This window comes from Cherax quadricarinatus, chromosome 62 (genome assembly GCF_038502225.1).
Source record: "Cherax quadricarinatus isolate ZL_2023a chromosome 62, ASM3850222v1, whole genome shotgun sequence".
In the NCBI taxonomy this organism is placed as follows: Eukaryota; Metazoa; Arthropoda; class Malacostraca; order Decapoda; family Parastacidae; genus Cherax; species Cherax quadricarinatus.
Window position 1 is genome coordinate 18,145,180 of NC_091353.1, and position 18,472 is coordinate 18,163,651.

At 39.6% G+C, this 18,472-nt stretch overlaps 1 protein-coding gene across 1 annotated transcript in view; it reads right to left on the bottom strand.

Annotated features, from left to right (window-relative positions):
- LOC128687233 (ankyrin repeat domain-containing protein 42-like) overlaps positions 1-18,472 on the bottom strand; it is an 84,422-nt gene that overhangs the window by 53,717 nt on the left and 12,233 nt on the right. The window contains exons 2-4 of the mRNA XM_053774563.2: positions 13,458-13,553; positions 5,656-5,824; positions 3,444-3,570 (exon numbers count right to left, since the gene is read on the bottom strand). Coding sequence (XP_053630538.2) covers positions 3,444-3,570; positions 5,656-5,789 — 261 coding nt within the window. The 5' untranslated portion in view covers positions 5,790-5,824; positions 13,458-13,553. The remainder of the gene's footprint in view (positions 1-3,443; positions 3,571-5,655; positions 5,825-13,457; positions 13,554-18,472) is intronic.

Consider the following 18,472-nt stretch of genomic DNA (forward strand, 5'->3'; position numbering starts at 1 on the left):
ATCTATGGAGGCAAAGAGGGAATGTATGAAAGTATAGTAGTACCAACACTCTTATATGGGTGTGAAGCTTGGGTGGTAAATGCAGCAGCGAGGAGACGGTTGGAGGCAGTGGAGATGTCCTGTCTAAGGGCAATGTGTGGTGTAAATATTATGCAGAAAATTTGCAGTGTGGAAATTAGGAAAAGGTGTGGAGTTAATAAAAGTATTAGTCAGAGGGCAGAAGAGGGGTTGTTGAGGTGGTTTGGTCATTTAGAGAGAATGGATCAAAGTAGAATGACATGGAAAGCATATAAATCTATAGGGGAAGGAAGGAGAGGTAGGGGTCGTCCTCGAAAGGGTTGGAGAGAGGGAGTAAAGGAGGTTTTGTGGGCAAGGGGCTTGGACTTCCAGCAAGCTTGCGTGAGCGTGTTAGATAGGAGTGAATGGAGACGAATGGTACTTGGGACCTGACGATCTGTTGGAGTGTGAGCAGGGTAATATTTAGTGAAGGGATTCAGGGAAACCGGTTATTTTCATATAGTCGGACTTGAGTCTTGGAAATGGGAAGTACAATGCCTGCATTAATATTACGTGTATTAATTTAGGGCACTGGAGCACAGATCCACTGTATAACACTTTGTCTGGATTTTTTGGGTTATCCTAGGTAGTTTATACTATGTATGATAACTTCACTTACGTGTACCTGTGTGAGAGAGAGAGAGAGAGATACATAGAGATACAGAGATACAGAGAGATACAAAGAGAGAGATACAAAGAGAGAGATACAGAGAGAGAGACAGCCACATTCAGTCAGCCAGTCAGCCAACCAGCCAGCCAACCAACCAACCACCCCCCCCACCCACCCGGCCACCCACCTGGCCACCCACCCAGCCAGCCAGCCAGCTACGTATTACACATGTTCCAGAGTTGTTTCTCTTTACTTAGGGTATAGGTTACACAACATTCTGGCAGGATGACACTACCAGTGATATTCTCCCATTCCACTGTGTCGACAATACATCAAGATAACAGTAACATATGATACTGTATGTGATGTACACACGTACACATTATATACAGTACATAAATAATTAAAATATAACAATAGAAGTAAATTATGGTAAAAAGAATGAAATAATGATTGTACATTACATTACAGTACTATGTAGGTAGTTTATATAGGAAAGGTTTGACATTATGCCCTACCCAGTGTGTTGGCAATTTTCAAAGGTTCGACTTACGTCCATTTTGACTTACGACCGGTTGGTCAGAACCAAGCTTGGTCGTAAGTCGGATGGTAGGTGTAATAATATCATTCACTCTAAAAATGGTGTGTTGCATGAGAATGGGAGTGTTGCTGTATATTTATTCTTCTGTACTAACTTGTACAACTTGTACACAATATAAGAGTATTTGTATTGTGAAGTAATTATTATTATAATAAAAAAAAAATATTGTGAGGTAAAGGTTTCACAAACTCTTACAAGCGTACGTAAATGAACTAAAATTGGACACGTATTAATACGCGTTATTTCGCCTGACCGAGTGCTTGCCCACCACCCGCTAAGTTTGTGTTTTGACGTTGTCATAACTCGTGTATCTCATTCTCTCTCGTTTACTATTTCGTTAACTAGTTGGCTCTCGTTGACGATGGTGTCTAAGCTTAGTTGTGATAAAAAGAAGAGCCGTAAGCCTCTTACTTAAACTGCCAAGTTAGAAATGATTAAACTTAGTGAACTGACTTTTTTGGGTTATCCTAGGTTCTCTACACATATGTATGATAATCTATGTAACTGTATTTGTGGCTGAGATAGCCATCAAATACAGTTACATACAGCACCATACGTGTAAAGAACCTGGGATAACCTAAAAAGAGTCAAAGTGACTTATTTCTGACATGGAAAAACTTTTACACTGCCACTCACCTTTCACACATTCATATTAATATTTTAAGGTAACAAGTGTACTGTGTGTATTTTACTTTGTGTTTTTTGATGCCTATTTCTATTGCTAACTTAATCCTTTCAGGGTCTCCAGGCCCTCTCCCAGACTTGTTCTCAGGGTCCCTAAATTAAAAAAAAAAAAATTACTTTTTATGAAAAGATAAGAGAATCTTTTCCCAATCATAATGACACCAAAAGTAAGAAATTTGATGGAAAACTTACGTAATTATGCTCTCTCGACGATGTTTACGCATTGGCGATTTTTCCCACTTTGAGCCCTATTTTCGGCCAATTCCAGTGTACTAGTCAACAAAAATCATAACTATTTCACTAGAACTCCATTTTTTCTATTGAATAAGTACAAGAAACCACCCTTTTACCAATTTCAACTATCCAATAAAGTGGTCAGAATTTAGCAATTTTGCCAATCTCACACAAATTTCAGAAGATGCCAATTTCCAAATAGGGTCCAGAATAAACAAGAAAGACATTCCTGGCACTAAAATAACAAGTTCTCTATTCATTAGTCACATCCCCAGGCCTCTCTTATATTTCTTTGGCTTTCCACTTTGAATTTTTATTCTTACAAAAAATAGATTTACTGTTATGCAGACTACTGCATTAGTGTAGAAATGGTATAAATAATATCAGCGCACTCGTGAAAGATTATTAGACTCATCAGTTGATGTGTATTGGATGCTTGGCATGATTTGTTTACTTTTGAACTTTGGTAAAAATCGAACATTTCTGATTCTTTGAGCTGAATTTCAAGGTACTTTTCATTGTAAAACCAGTCAAAATCATCTCAATTTCTGTAATATGTCTTCCATTCTATAATATGAGATCAGGAAAACTAGAATACAACAATAAATACCATACGAAAATACAGTGCAAAGTCGCAGTTTTAATCCAAAAACACGTTCAAAGTTTTTTTTTCTCATTATGCACTGTGTGCTGCAGGATTTCTTTTATACTGCACACACTGACCACATGGACCCATTCTTTCATATGTAGGCCTACCAGCTTTCTCTCACTAGATTTGAGGGCGCTAGAATTTAGGCATACTGGTACATCAAAAACCCTGGGGCGTAAGCCGTACTAGCACGGCCGAAACCCTGAAAGGGTTAATGTATGTTAGTGAAACCTGTTATCTAGCATTTATATGCATTTATAAGGGGGGGGAAAAAAAAGGGTGTTCCACTTTATGGCGGTAGCCTGGAACTTAACCTGCCATATAAGCGGGGCCCTACTGTACATGAAACATATCATTTACACCTCATGATTTGTGTGTACATGTGAAAATATGTGTATATGCACGTACACCTGTGAAGAAATTTCTAACCCATTATTCCCCAAGAAGAGTATTATTTCCTTTATTAATGTAATGTCATGAGAGCAATAAAGAGTGAGCCTTTTCCTGGGTCTAGAATTACTATTACACAATAAATAAAACAGAGATTACTATCTTCCTATTTGGTTGGATACATCGCATGCCATGCAATAAAATTCAAAACTTCATACGTGAGGATCAGCAGTATTGACATCAGCACCCGCCTGCAGGAGAAGTGTGACAGCTTGTAGACGCCCCTCAAAAGAAGCATGATGGAGGGCTGTCCAGTGTGCTGCATCACGAACTTCTATCTGAAGCCTGCACATAGTATAATGGCATCAGTCAAAAACTATCATTCGTAAATAATGTATAGCAAATGATGTGATTCATGACGAAGCAATTAAGACTAATAGAGTAAATTCTCGATTTAATAGACTAATTGATACAGGTGCTCCTTGACTTATATTGTGACTTTTCTGATGGTGCAAAAGCAATTACTTTGGAGATGAAACTTAAGATAATTACCCAGCAAGAAGGTGGCACATCCACAACTTATATACATTTTTTTTTTCTTTTCAGTACTGGCATTCAGTTACAGTAATTTTTTTTTATTTACTAATTCACTGACTGTAATTATTTACTTATTTATTTAGCAAATCATATTCAACTTACGATGGGTCTGTCAGAATGTAACCCCCATCCTAAGTCGAGAAGCACCTGTACTAATGGTGGATAGAGATTGCATTTTCTGATCCTAACAATAACGGATAATTCTGCAACCCATGGGCTTTGTCTCTTGCTTCCTAAAGATAACATTAACATTACATAATGCATAGTTAAGGGTCTACTAGTGTTCGATTTCTACCTACCCAATCTCAGATAGTGCAATGGCCCACTTGTTGAAGGAATAATAAATTAACAATTAAGAATAATTAATGAAAAGTTATGAAAAAATTAAAGGGCAGAAGTTTCAGTAATCTTGCAAGTCACCAATTATTAGCACAGACATCGCTGAAATATAAGAAAAGGAGTGGGGTGTTATGGAACCATCTTTATATCACATCCAGCAATTCTTCCACATTACAGGAGTGCAAATGAAGTAACAACAATGATTATGATTTATTTAAATACTGGCACATGAATTGTCATCAATTACCAATTCACTTCAGGTAAATAATGTGAAAGCCAGCTCACCCAAGGTGAACACTGTAGCTCAGCGGTAACTCCTCCAGTTCAATCCCGAAGGATTTTTTTATATTTTTTTATTAACACATCGACCGTTTCCCACCAAGGCAGGGTGGGCCGAAAAAGAAAAACTTTCATCTTCATTCACTCCATCACTGTCTTGCCAGAGGCATGCCTTCACTACAGTTACAAAACTGCAACATTAATTAATACCCCACCTTCAGAATGCAGACACTGTACTTCCCATCTCCAGGACTCAAGTCCGGCCTGCCAATTACCCTGAATCCCTTCATAAATGTGATGGAGTGAAGCAGGTGCAGAATATGGGCAAAGATATGGGTTCAATTCCAGGCAGGTATAAAATATGGGTAAGTTTCCTTGCTCTTGCTGCCCACAGTCAACAAACAGTACACAATAAACATTAAAATGGTATAAAATACCGACAGGTTGTTAGGTAAGACATATGCAACAGTTAGGTATCTTTATTTCGAAACGTTTCGCCTACACAGTAGGCTTCTTCTTGTGTCTTACCTAACAACCTGTCAGTATTTTATACCATTTTAATGTTCCCTCTGTCAGACACTGCAATACAAGGTTATCTTGGTACAGACCTGAAATCAACTTGGACTACTTCTCCTAATGAGAATGGCTGGATTTGAGAGGGACCTGACATCCCAACGACTTCATTCTTACCTCTACTAGTAGCCTACATCTCACCTCTTGGTGGTATATAAGGCTCCATCCTGTCACTTCAACTCCATATTGTTTTAGACTATGGAACAATACTCTTCTCCAGACTGAGGGACTGACCACCTCAAAACTTCAAGGGTGATGGACTGATTACATCATCTTCAAGTATCTTCTGCTTCTATCAACTTTTCTGTACTCGACTTTAAGAAGCCTACTGTGTAGGCGAAACGTTTCGAAATAAAGATACCTAACTGTTGCATATGTGTCTTACCTAACAAACAGTACACATCTCAGTAGTAGTACCAGTTCCTAGTAACCAGTTACCAGTAACCAGTGTACCAGTAGATGACTCACTACAAGGCTAAATATTGGGAGTGGCATCTTAGGGGTGATAATATAAATTACAGTTTTCTTTGAAACAAGCCTAGGTACAATAACAGCTCCTAGACTGTACATTTAATGAAGAGACAAAAAGAGGAAATGCCAACCAACTCAAGGCAAAGAATGTGAAAGAACAGTCCATCTCACCCAAGACGAACAGTATGGGAGAGGAGGTAGCGCAGAACTGCCAGACAACCAAAGTTTGCTGCCAGATGTAGGAGATTACAGGTAATGCCTCGGAATCTGACCAGAGCAACACCTCTCCGCCACTCTCCATGCATAGCCAGAGCTTCCACCACAGCAACATGATCACGGTCTGTAAACAATATATCAATTATTCAAATAAACTCTAACCGATTAAATGTATTTATTATAAACGAGATGGAAGGAAATTTTCTAACAAAAATATTATAGGGTTTTAGCTGAACATACAAAAACATCTGAGCTAAAAATAAAAAATAAGGGCAATATGAATAATAAATGCTGAGGAATCAACCTTCCATGGTGACAGTAATAAGGCAGATACATGGAACATCACATTGTAACTCATTTCTTTAATGAAACATGTAAACTCTTGAACTAAATAAAGTACGTATCTGGTTGTAGTCTTAAATTGTAGTAGCAGCAGTGGTGACTATGCTGAAACTGTAAAACAACATGGAATGGGTGGGGTGTGAAACCGTGGTGACTCACTCGTCGTGGTTTGTTTGCAATTGTGTTATTACAATTTTGTTAGTCCTGAGCTTGTAAACTTATGTAATCTCAGTGCAGCCAGCACTATCTCTACTATAATTAAAGACATCATCAGACAGAAAACTCAACTACTGGAGGATTATACAATTTCATGGAAACAACTGTGACAAAACCTATGTAGGCAAGACATTCAGAGCACTCCGGAAAATAATAATGTAATGGTTGTAAATTATTTTTTTTATTAACACACCGGCTGATTCCCACCAAGGCAGGGTGGCCCGAAAAAAGAAAAACTTTCATCATTCACTCCATCACTGTCTTGCCAGAGGTGTGCTTTACACTACAGTTATAAAACTGCAACATTAACACCCCTCCTTCAGAGTGTAGACACTGTACTTCCCATCTCCAGGACTCAAGTCCGGCCTTCCGGTTTCCCTGAATCCCTTCATTCACTCCTATCAAATACGCTCATGCACGCTTGCTGGAAGTCCAAGCCCCTTGCACACAAAACCTCCTTTACCCCTCCCTCCAACCCTTCCTAGGCTGACCCCACTACAGATTTATACACTCTCAAAGTCATTCTGTTTTGTTCCACTCTCTCTACATGTCTGAACCACATCAACAACCCCTCCTCAGCCCTCTGGATAATGGTTTTGGTAATCCCACACCTTCTCCTAATTTCCAAACTAAAAATTCTCTGCATTATATTCACACCACACATTGCCCCCAGACATGACATCTCCACTGCCTCCAGCCTTCTCCTTGTTGCAACATTCATCACCCATGCTTAACACCCATACAAGAGTGTTGATACAACTATACTCTCATACATTCCCCTTTTTGCTTCCACGGACAAAGTTCTTTGTCTCCACAGACTCCTAAGTGCACCACTCACCCTTTTCCCCTGATCAATTCTGTGATTCACCTCATCCTTCATAGACCCATCTGCTGACACGTCCACTCCTAAATATATGTATACATTCACCTCCTCCATACTCTGCAACTTCTCTTCAGAATCTCCTAAAAGCACCGTGTCATCAGCAAAGAGCAACTGTGACAACTCCCACTTTGTGTTTGATTCTTTATCTTTTAACACCACACTTCTTGCCAAGACCCCTAGCATTCACTTCTCTTACAACTCCATCTATAAATATATTGAACAACCACGGTGACATCACACATCCTTGTCTAAGGCTTACTTTTACTGGGAAATAATCTCCCTCTCTCCTACATACTCTAACCTGAGCTTCACTATCCTCGTAAAAACTCTTCACTGCTTTCAGTAACCTACCTCCTATACCATACACCTGCAACATCTGCCACACTGCCCTCCCTATCCACCCTGCCATATGCCTTTTCTAAATCCATAAATGCCACAAAAACCTCTTTACCCTAATCTAAACACTGTTCACCTATATGTTTCACTGCAAACACTTTGTCTACACACCCCCTACCTTTCCTGAAGCCTCCTTATTCATCTGCTATCCTACTCTGTAAAAAATAACCATAATTTTAAAAGGGAAGGACTGGTAAGCCAGTGAAAGACCTCAGTCAGATGACCACAAGCTCCACTGGTGACTGAGACCCATGTCAAGAAACAACTGTCCTGTTTCCTGACATACCTTACCTAATCTAACCTCCAGAAACACTTAACACAGCACCAGTATGCTAGCAAAATGGAAAGCTTTCAGTGCCTGCACAATACACTATAAATCCCAAAACCACTTGATAAACTGAAATGGTGTACCACTTGTTGCCAGTAAAAATTATACCCAGAGAAGAAAATACCTTGCATCAGAACTCATCAGTACTGTGGAAAATAATTTTCCCAAAAATTATGCTGTATATTTTTATAATGTAAATATACCTGATTAATACATTACTATTGCTCTAAAGCGCATTTTAAAGAAGAGAATCGACAGGGAAGCTCTGCGCCTGCGCTGACGAGCAGGGGAAGGAGACGCCATTGTTTTTTTATGTGGTACAGGGACGCTAATGTAATGTGCATAAATTTTCGTCGCTCTAGGGGTTATATTGGTCTTAAAACCTCTCAAATAGGAGCCGAAATTGTTGGATTTGCAGTCCTGTATAACGAGAGCATTAAGCAGATGGACAGGACCGCTTTGGAACCCCAGCTAAGTCATGTCTATTTATGTTGGAATTCTGGCCAGTATTTTCTTCATAAATTTAGGCAGGCGGGGTATGATACACTGTAATCTCCAGACTAATTGGCAAGTCTTATGATTATAAATTCTCCTTCTGCAGATGACACCCGAATCTGCATGACAGTGTCTTCCATTGCACACACTGCAAGGCTCCAGGCAGACATCAACCAAATCTTTCAATGGGCTGCAGAAAACAATATGAAGTTCAATGATGAGAAATTTCAATTACTCCGATATGGTAGACACGAGGAAATCAAAACTTCATCAGAGTACAAAACAAATTCCGGCCACAAAATAGAGAGAAAAACAAACGTCAAAGACCTGGAATGATCATGTCGGAGGATCTCGCCTTCAAGGACCATAACATTATATCAATTGCAGCTGCTAGAAAAATGACAGGATGGATAATGAGAACCTTCAAAACTAGGGATGCCAAGCCCATGATGACACTCTTCAGGTCGCTTGTTCTATCTAGGCTGGAATACTGCTGCACACTAACAGCACCTTTCAAGGCAGATGAAATTGCTGACCTAGAAAATGTACAGAGAACCTTCACAGCGCGCATAACGGAGATAAAACACCTCAAATACTGGGAGCACTTGAAGTTCCTGAACCTGTATTCCCTGGAATGCAGGCGGGAGAGATACATGATTATATACACCTGGAAAATCCTAGAGGGACTAGTACCGAACTTGCACACGAAAATCACTCACAATGAAAGCAAAAGACTTGGCAGACGAGGTAGTAGGTTGGTAGACAGCAACCACCCAGGGAAGTACTACCGTCCTGCCAGATGACTGTGAAACAGAAACCTGTAACTGTTTTGCATGATGGTAGGATTGCTGGTTTCTTTTTCTGTCTCATAAACACGCTAGATAACAGGGATATCTTGCTACTCCTACTTACACTTTGGTCACACTTCACAGACACGCACATGCATATATATATACATACATCTAGGTTTTTCTCCTTTTTCTAAATAGCTCTTGTTCTTCTTTATTTCTTCTATTGTCCATGGGGAAGTGGAAAAGAATCTTTCCTCCGTAAGCCATGCGTGTCGTATGAGGCGACTAAAATGCCGGGAGCAATGGGCTAGTAACCCCTTCTCCTGTAGACACTTACTAAAAAAGAGAAGAAGAAAAACTTTATAAAACTGGGATGCTTAAATGTGCGTGGATGTAGTGCGGATGACAAGAAACAGATGATTGCTGATGTTATGAATGAAAAGAAGTTGGATGTCCTGGCCCTAAGCGAAACAAAGCTGAAGGGGGTAGGAGAGTTTCAGTGGGGGGAAATAAATGGGATTAAATCTGGAGTATCTGAGAGAGTTAGAGCAAAGGAAGGGGTAGCAGTAATGTTAAATGATCAGTTATGGAAGGAGAAAAGAGAATATGAATGTGTAAATTCAAGAATTATGTGGATTAAAGTAAAGGTTGGATGCGAGAAGTGGGTCATAATAAGCGTGTATGCACCTGGAGAAGAGAGGAATGCAGAGGAGAGAGAGAGATTTTGGGAGATGTTAAGTGAATGTATAGGAGCCTTTGAACCAAGTGAGAGAGTAATTGTGGTAGGGGACCTGAATGCTAAAGTAGGAGAAACTTTTAGAGAGGGTGTGGTAGGTAAGTTTGGGGTGCCAGGTGTAAATGATAATGGGAGCCCTTTGATTGAACTTTGTATAGAAAGGGGTTTAGTTATAGGTAATACATATTTTAAGAAAAAGAGGATAAATAAGTATACAAGATATGATGTAGGGCGAAATGACAGTAGTTTGTTGGATTATGTATTGGTAGATAAAAGACTGTTGAGTAGACTTCAGGATGTACATGTTTATAGAGGGGCCACAGATATATCAGATCACTTTCTAGTTGTAGCTACACTGAGAGTAAAAGGTAGATGGGATACAAGGAGAATAGAAGCATCAGGGAAGAGAGAGGTGAAGGTTTATAAACTAAAAGAGGAGGCAGTTAGGGTAAGATATAAACAGCTATTGGAGGATAGATGGGCTAATGAGAGCATAGGCAATGGGGTCGAAGAGGTATGGGGTAGGTTTAAAAATGTAGTGTTAGAGTGTTCAGCAGAAGTTTGTGGTTACAGGAAAGTGGGTGCGGGAGGGAAGAGGAGCGATTGGTGGAATGATGATGTAAAGAGAGTAGTAAGGGAGAAAAAGTTAGCATATGAGAAGTTTTTACAAAGTAGAAGTGATGCAAGGAGGGAAGAGTATATGGAGAAAAAGAGAGAGGTTAAGAGAGTGGTGAAGCAATGTAAAAAGAGAGCAAATGAGAGAGTGGGTGAGATGTTATCAACAAATTTTGTTGAAAATAAGAAAAAGTTTTGGAGTGAGATTAACAAGTTAAGAAAGCCTAGAGAACAAATGGATTTGTCAGTTAAAAATAGGAGAGGAGAGTTATTAAATGGAGAGTTAGAGGTATTGGGAAGATGGAGGGAATATTTTGAGGAATTGTTAAATGTTGATGAAGATAGGGAAGCTGTGATTTCGTGTATAGGACAAGGAGGAATAACATCTTGTAGGAGTGAGGAAGAGCCAGTTGTGAGTGTGGGGGAAGTTCGTGAGGCAGTAGGTAAAATGAAAGGGGGTAAGGCAGCCGGGATTGATGGGATAAAGATAGAAATGTTAAAAGCAGGTGGGGATATAGTTTTGGAGTGGTTGGTGCAATTATTTAATAAATGTATGGAAGAGGGTAAGGTACCTAGGGATTGGCAGAGAGCATGCATAGTTCCTTTGTATAAAGGCAAAGGGGATAAAAGAGAGTGCAAAAATTATAGGGGGATAAGTCTGCTGAGTATACCTGGTAAAGTGTATGGTAGAGTTATTATTGAAAGAATTAAGAGTAAGACGGAGAATAGGATAGCAGATGAACAAGGAGGCTTTAGGAAAGGTAGGGGGTGTGTGGACCAGGTGTTTACAGTGAAACATATAAGTGAACAGTATTTAGATAAGGTTAAAGAGGTCTTTGTGGCATTTATGGATTTGGAAAAGGCGTATGACAGGGTGGATAGGGGGGCAATGTGGCAGATGTTGCAAGTGTATGGTGTAGGAGGTAGGTTACTGAAAGCAGTGAAGAGTTTTTACGAGGATAGTGAGGCTCAAGTTAGAGTATGTAGGAAAGAGGGAAATTATTTCCCAGTAAAAGTAGGCCTTAGACAAGGATGTGTGATGTCACCGTGGTTGTTTAATATATTTATAGATGGGGTTGTAAGAGAAGTAAATGCGAGGGTCTTGACAAGAGGCGTGGAGTTAAAAGATAAAGAATCACACACAAAGTGGGAGTTGTCACAGCTGCTCTTTGCTGATGACACTGTGCTCTTGGGAGATTCTGAAGAGAAGTTGCAGAGATTGGTGGATGAATTTGGTAGGGTGTGCAAAAGAAGAAAATTAAAGGTGAATACAGGAAAGAGTAAGGTTATGAGGATAACAAAAAGATTAGGTGATGAAAGATTGAATATCAGATTGGAGGGAGAGAGTATGGAGGAGGTGAATGTATTCAGATATTTGGGAGTGGACGTGTCAGCGGATGGGTCTATGAAAGATGAGGTGAATCATAGAATTGATGAGGGAAAAAGAGTGAGTGGTGCACTTAGGAGTCTGTGGAGACAAAGAACTTTGTCCTTGGAGGCAAAGAGGGGAATGTATGAGAGTATAGTTTTACCAACGCTCTTATATGGGTGTGAAGCATGGGTGATGAATGTTGCAGCGAGGAGAAGGCTGGAGGCAGTGGAGATGTCATGTCTGAGGGCAATGTGTGGTGTGAATATAATGCAGAGAATTCGTAGTTTGGAAGTTAGGAGGAGGTGCGGGATTACCAAAACTGTTGTCCAGAGGGCTGAGGAAGGGTTGTTGAGGTGGTTCGGACATGTAGAGAGAATGGAGCGAAACAGAATGACTTCAAGAGTGTATCAGTCTGTAGTGGAAGGAAGGCGGGGTAGGGGTCGGCCTAGGAAAGGTTGGAGAGAGGGGGTAAAGGAGGTTTTGTGTGCGAGGGGCTTGGACTTCCAGCAGGTATGCGTGAGCGTGTTTGATAGGAGTGAATGGAGACAAATGGTTTTTAATACTTGACGTGCTGTTGGAGTGTGAGCAAAGTAACATTTATGAAGGGGTTCAGGGAAACCGGCAGGCCGGACTTGAGTCCTGGAGATGGGAAGTACAGTGCCTGCACTCTGAAGGAGGGGTGTTAATGTTGCAGTTTAAAAACTGTAGTGTAAAGCACCCTTCTGGCAAGACAGTGATGGAGTGAATGATGGTGAAAGTTTTTCTTTTTCGGGCCACCCTGCCTTGGTGGGAATCGGCCAGTGTGATAATAAACTCCAAGTAAAGGCTGTCAGGGTATTAACAGACAACATGTTGCATACATTGCCAGAAGCAAGGGGCTAGTAACCCCTTCTCCTGTATAAATTACTAAATTTAAAAAGAAAAACTTTCATTTTTCTTCTTAGGCCATCCTGATCGGCGAGATATGGCCAATTCATAAGTTACATATGTCTTCCTGAAGTGACTAAGATTTTTTCTTTGCAGATTGGTTTACAAGGGGCAATTACAATAAAAACCAAGCACTAAACCCACAAGGGTCATACCCACAAGTGGCAATATATGAAATGTCAAGACAAAATTATGATGCAAAACCTCCCCATTTGTTTACAGTCCTAATGAAATGTTGAACAACAATGAAAAGATGGATGGAAATACAGGGACATCATATATGTAAATGAATATACAGTGGTCCGCGTATCTGCGGGGGATACCCTCCAAGACATACCATGGATAGTAGCAAACCCTATATATGCCATTTTTATTTACATACATACGTATAATAAAGTTTAATTGATAAATTATGCAAAATAAGTCTAGAATTAGCACTTTCATTGATGGGGGAAACATTTCACAGCCAGCATCACTACTTTTGTGCTTTGGGGCCATCATTAAGCATAATTAAGGGCTATTTTTGGGTCACATTGAATTGTGGATAACCGAAACCACAGATACCGAATCCATGGACATGGGGGTTCTACTGTATACATAAGTGGTAGGTAGAGTGGAGGGACTTCAAGAAAGGATATATGCACTCAGACACTAACATGTTGCAATGTGTATTGGCTGCCAGCCAGACTTAGCATCCTTGCAGTGAACATCAACACCAGCTTGAAGCAGCACTTGTGTCAGCTCCACATTTCCTGCAATGCAGTAAATATAATTACAGACTCAATCACAATAAAAGTCACATTAACATCACACATCATTTAATGAATCAGTTAATAATTCTATTTAATCATATCACCATATGAATAACTTAAGTGTAATGAACACTTGTCAATGCTATAATAACCCGCATGGAGACAAACTCAGGGTACTGATCAATCTGTATATTTCAACCTCTTTCTGGGATTCTCTAGTGAAGAGGATCCCAGAAGGGGGTCAAAATATACAGATCAATTAAGCCAATGAGTTTCCGTCTCTGTGAGAGTTATTACCAAGCACATCAACATATGCACAAAATACCCTGGAAAAAATTCTATAGGTTAATTATATTAATGCTGGTCTATCTACTTGTATTGTTGACTTTTAGCCATTTTCACCACATCAGCTGTTTCCCAGCAGAGTATGGTAATCCAAAGACAGAAACACATTCACCATCACTCGTCTAACTGCTATCTTGCTAGAAATTCCTGGCTATCATGCATCAAGTCAGGTAAGGTCCAAGCTGGGTTCCCTGAATAACTCCATACATGTTACCCAGCTCACACTCCAACAGCATGCCAAACACTAGTCTTAAAAATCACCCACTGGCACTTTCTTTTTAACCCTTAAAACTGTCCAAACGTAGATCTACGTTTTTTCAACATTTGAAAGTATGTAAAAAAATGTAGACTTTTTTTTTTACATTTGAAAATGTGTAAAAAACTTTGATCTACATTTTTTTTTTTTGTTATATTTGAAAATACGTAAAAAAAAAAACGTAGATCTACTTTTGAAGCACTACGCATGTGAACGTAGATCTGTTTGGACAGTTTAAGGGTTAAAGGAGAGACAAAGTATAATGCAATCATTTACTGACAATGTTTCACCCACACAGTGACCTTTATTACGTCATAAACAGATCAATACAGTACACACACAACCCACACATAGCGAAAAGAAACTTGGGACGTTTCGGTCAGACTTGGACCGAAACGTCGATGTAAGTTTCTTTCTCTTATGTGTGGGTATTCTTGTGTATTGTTCCAGTCATGGTATTATGTCCTTTTATTCTTTCTAGATCAATACAGACTTGTGTTATACTTCATTTATCTCTCTTTATTCCATCATTTAACCCTTTGAGGGTCGACAGGCCCTCTCCGAAACTCGTTCTCAGGGTCGGCCAAATTTCAAAAAAAAAAAAAATTATTTTTTCTTATGAAAAAATAGAGTTTTTTTTTCTAAACATTATAGGATAAACAAAAAAAATTTAACATCAATACTTACGGAGATATGGATGCATGAAGTTTGCAGAAAATGAGCCGCGTATGGCAACAGCGGCGACTGCCGCTCACCCGGTAAACTTTAGTTTACTTGTATTTGAAGGTTTGTTGTTTTTTTCACTATTTTATTTTTTCACATAACTTATGTGGCCTATGAGACCAAAGTAAGGTGCAATGTACATATATACACTCGTTGTATACAACACAATAAGCACACAAACATAATTATCAATATATTGTTTACAAAACTTGTTTACAAAAACAAACAATACAAAAAATTGTTTATTATTATTGTTCTATAATATATATACCAATATACAGTCACTGAACATATTCCTATTAGTTCTGCAGCTTGTGGAACTCTGAAACATGGTGTCATACACAATGGTGTTTTATCTTTCTCCCTCATTCTATCTCTTTCAATCTGTCTCTCTCTTTCTATCTGTCTGTCTATCTCTGTCTCACAGGTACACATAAATACAAGTATACATAGTATAAATTACCTAGGATAACCCAAGAAATCCAGACAAAGTGCTATACTCTGCTTGAAGATGTGAGTAAAAGTGATGACACAGTCTTGTGGCTCTCTGAGACAGAGAGCTAGACGGATAGACAGATAGACAGGGAGCTTGACAGACAGACAAATAGACAGACAGAAATGTTAGTGTACCAGTACCAGTGTACTAGTGTTCCACCCTCCTCCTCCTCTTCTTCCTCTTCCTCCTCTTCCCCCTACTCTTCCTCCTCTTCCCCCTACTCTTCCTCTTCCTCTTCCTCCTCTTCCTCTTCCTCCTCTTCCTCTTCCTCCTACTCTTCCTCTTCCTCCTCCTCCTCTTCCTCCTCCTCCTCTTCTTCCTCTTCCTCCTCCTCTTCTTCCTCTTCCTCCTCTTCCCCCTAATCTTCCTCCTACTATTCCTCTTCCTCTCCTCTTCCTCTTATTCCTCTTCCTCCTACTCTTCCTCTTCCTCCTCCTCCTCGTCCTCCTCCTCCTCTTCTTCCTCTTCCCCCTACTCTCCTTCCTCCATAGTGTAAATTACAAGGAGTCGGCAGCTGTCAAAGTGACATATTGGCTCATTACTCTTTCCCCCTCCGGCCTGTCAAAACAATGGGGTCGGATGCTGCTTCCCCTCCTCCATTCTATCTAATTATCTTTCTCCCTCATTCTATCTGTCTGTCTATCTCTGTCTCACAGGTACACATAAATACAAGTATACATAGTATAAATTACCTAGGATAACCCAAGAAACCCAGACAAAGTGCTATACTCTGCTTGAAGATGTGAGTAAAAGTGATGACGCAGTCTTGTGGCTCTCTGAGACAGAGAGCTAGATGGATAGACAGGGAGCTTGACAGACAGGCAAATAGACAGACAGAAATGTTAGTATACCAGCAAAAACAAAGGGAGGGCGATGTTCATCTCATCTTTTGGCATCAGCTCTACCCTCATTTACCCTCATCAAACGTCAGCACTTATCAGATGTTATCTCCCCTTATCTTGTTACTGTCATGGGTGAACATTTATTATTACATATTATTATTATTACCTATTATTATTATTATGTATTATTATTATTATTATTATTATTATGTATTATTATTATTATGTATTATTATTATGTATTATTGTTATCATTACGTATTCTTCTTCTTCCTCCTCCTCCTCCTCCTCTTCCTCCTCCTCCTCCTCCTCCTCCTCTTCTTCTTCCTCCTCCTCCTCCTCCTCCTCCTCTGCCTCCTCCTCCTCTTGCCTCCTCCTCCTCTGCCTCCTCCTCCTCTTGCCTCCTCCTCCTCTGCCTCCTCCTCCTCTGCCTCCTCCTCCTCCTCCATTCTTGGAACAAGTTTGAAGAGCTTGTAGTTCATAATCACTATCATTATCATCACCAATGCTCACATCTGAGTCTGGGATTTTGGAAAATAGGAGTTTCCTCTTTGATTCTGGTACAATTGAACGACGGCCCAGCACCAGAGGTGGAAGGCTGTGGGTTGTCTGGGTTTTCCTCACTATTACCCATATTATGGTCATTAGTTTCGGTCAAAACCTCACCAGAACCTTGAAACTCATCTTCACTGTCACTTCCATCTGTATTAGAACTGTCACTGGGGAACAAAAGTGTCCCAATTCGCCGAGGAGTGAGGAACTTCTTACCACAGGGCACGGTGGAAATTGTGTACTATGATGGCATTCCCACAATGCACCACTGGGTCCCAGATTTTTTTCCTACTGCGCACACCCACCACACAGACCCATTCTCTCACATCTAGGCTTATCAGCCTTTTCCTGCGAGATTTGAGGCCGCTAGAATTTATGCGTACTAGTACGACAAAAACCCCTACGCGTAAGACGTACTAGTACGACCAAAACCCTCAAAGGGTTAAAGACTATAGCATTTGTTATGTGTATGTAAAACTGTAATTAATCTCTATAAAATGTATTTTTTTTGTGAATATTTTTGGGTTTCTGGAACGGATTAATTGTATTTCCATTATTTCTTATGGGAAATACTGCTTCAAATTTCAGACTTCTGGAATTTAGAACTAGCTCCTGGAACGGATTAAGTTCGAAATTTGAGGTTCCACTGTACCTCCCTAGAATCTTCTCCCGATCATAATGACACCAAAAGTATGAAATTTGATGGAAAATTTATGGAATTATGCTCTCACGAAGTTAGCAGTCTCGACGATGTTTTCGCATCAGCGATTTTGCCCACCTTGAGCCCTATTTTTGGCCAATTCCAGTGTACTAGTTGACAAAAATCATAACTATTTCACTAGAATCCCATTTTTTCTATAGAATGAGTACAAGAAACCACCCATTTACCAATTTCAACTATCCAAAACAGTGGTCAGAATTTAGCAATTTTGCCAATTTCACACAAATTTCAAAAGATGCCAATTTCGGAATAGGGTCCAGAATAAACAAGAAAGACATTCCTGGCACTAAAATAACATTTCCTCTGTTCATTAGTCACGTCCCCAGGCCCCTCTTACATTCTTTTGCTTTCCACTTTGAATTTTTATTCTCACAAAAAATAGAAGATTTACTCTTATACAGACTACTGTATTAGTGTAGAAATGGTATAAATAATATTGGCGCACTTGTGAAAGAATATCAGACTCACCAGTTCACGTGTATTGGATGCGTAGCATGATTTGTTTACTTCTGAACTTTGGTAAAAATCAAACATTTCTGCTACTTTGAGCTCAATTTCAAGGTACTTTTCATTGTAAAACCAGTCAAAATCATCTCAATTTCTGTAATATGTCTTCCATTCTATAAAATGAGACCAAGAAAACTAGAATACAACAATAAATACCATACGAAAATACAGTGCAAAGTCGCTGTTTTAATCCAAAAACACAGTTTTTTTTTTTTTTCTCATTATGCACTGTGTGTTGCAGGATTTTTTTTATACTGTGCACACTGACCACATAGACCCATTCTTTCATATGTAAGCCTACCAGCTTTCTCTCATTACATTTGAGGGTGCTAGAATTTAGGCGTACTAGTACGTCAAAAACCCTGGTGTGTAAGCCATACTAGTACGTCCGAAACCCTTAAAGGGTTAAAGTAAGTAATGCCCTATATGCATTTTTTTAAGTCGCTTAGAAAGCTTTTGTTTGCTGAGTTTAATTAG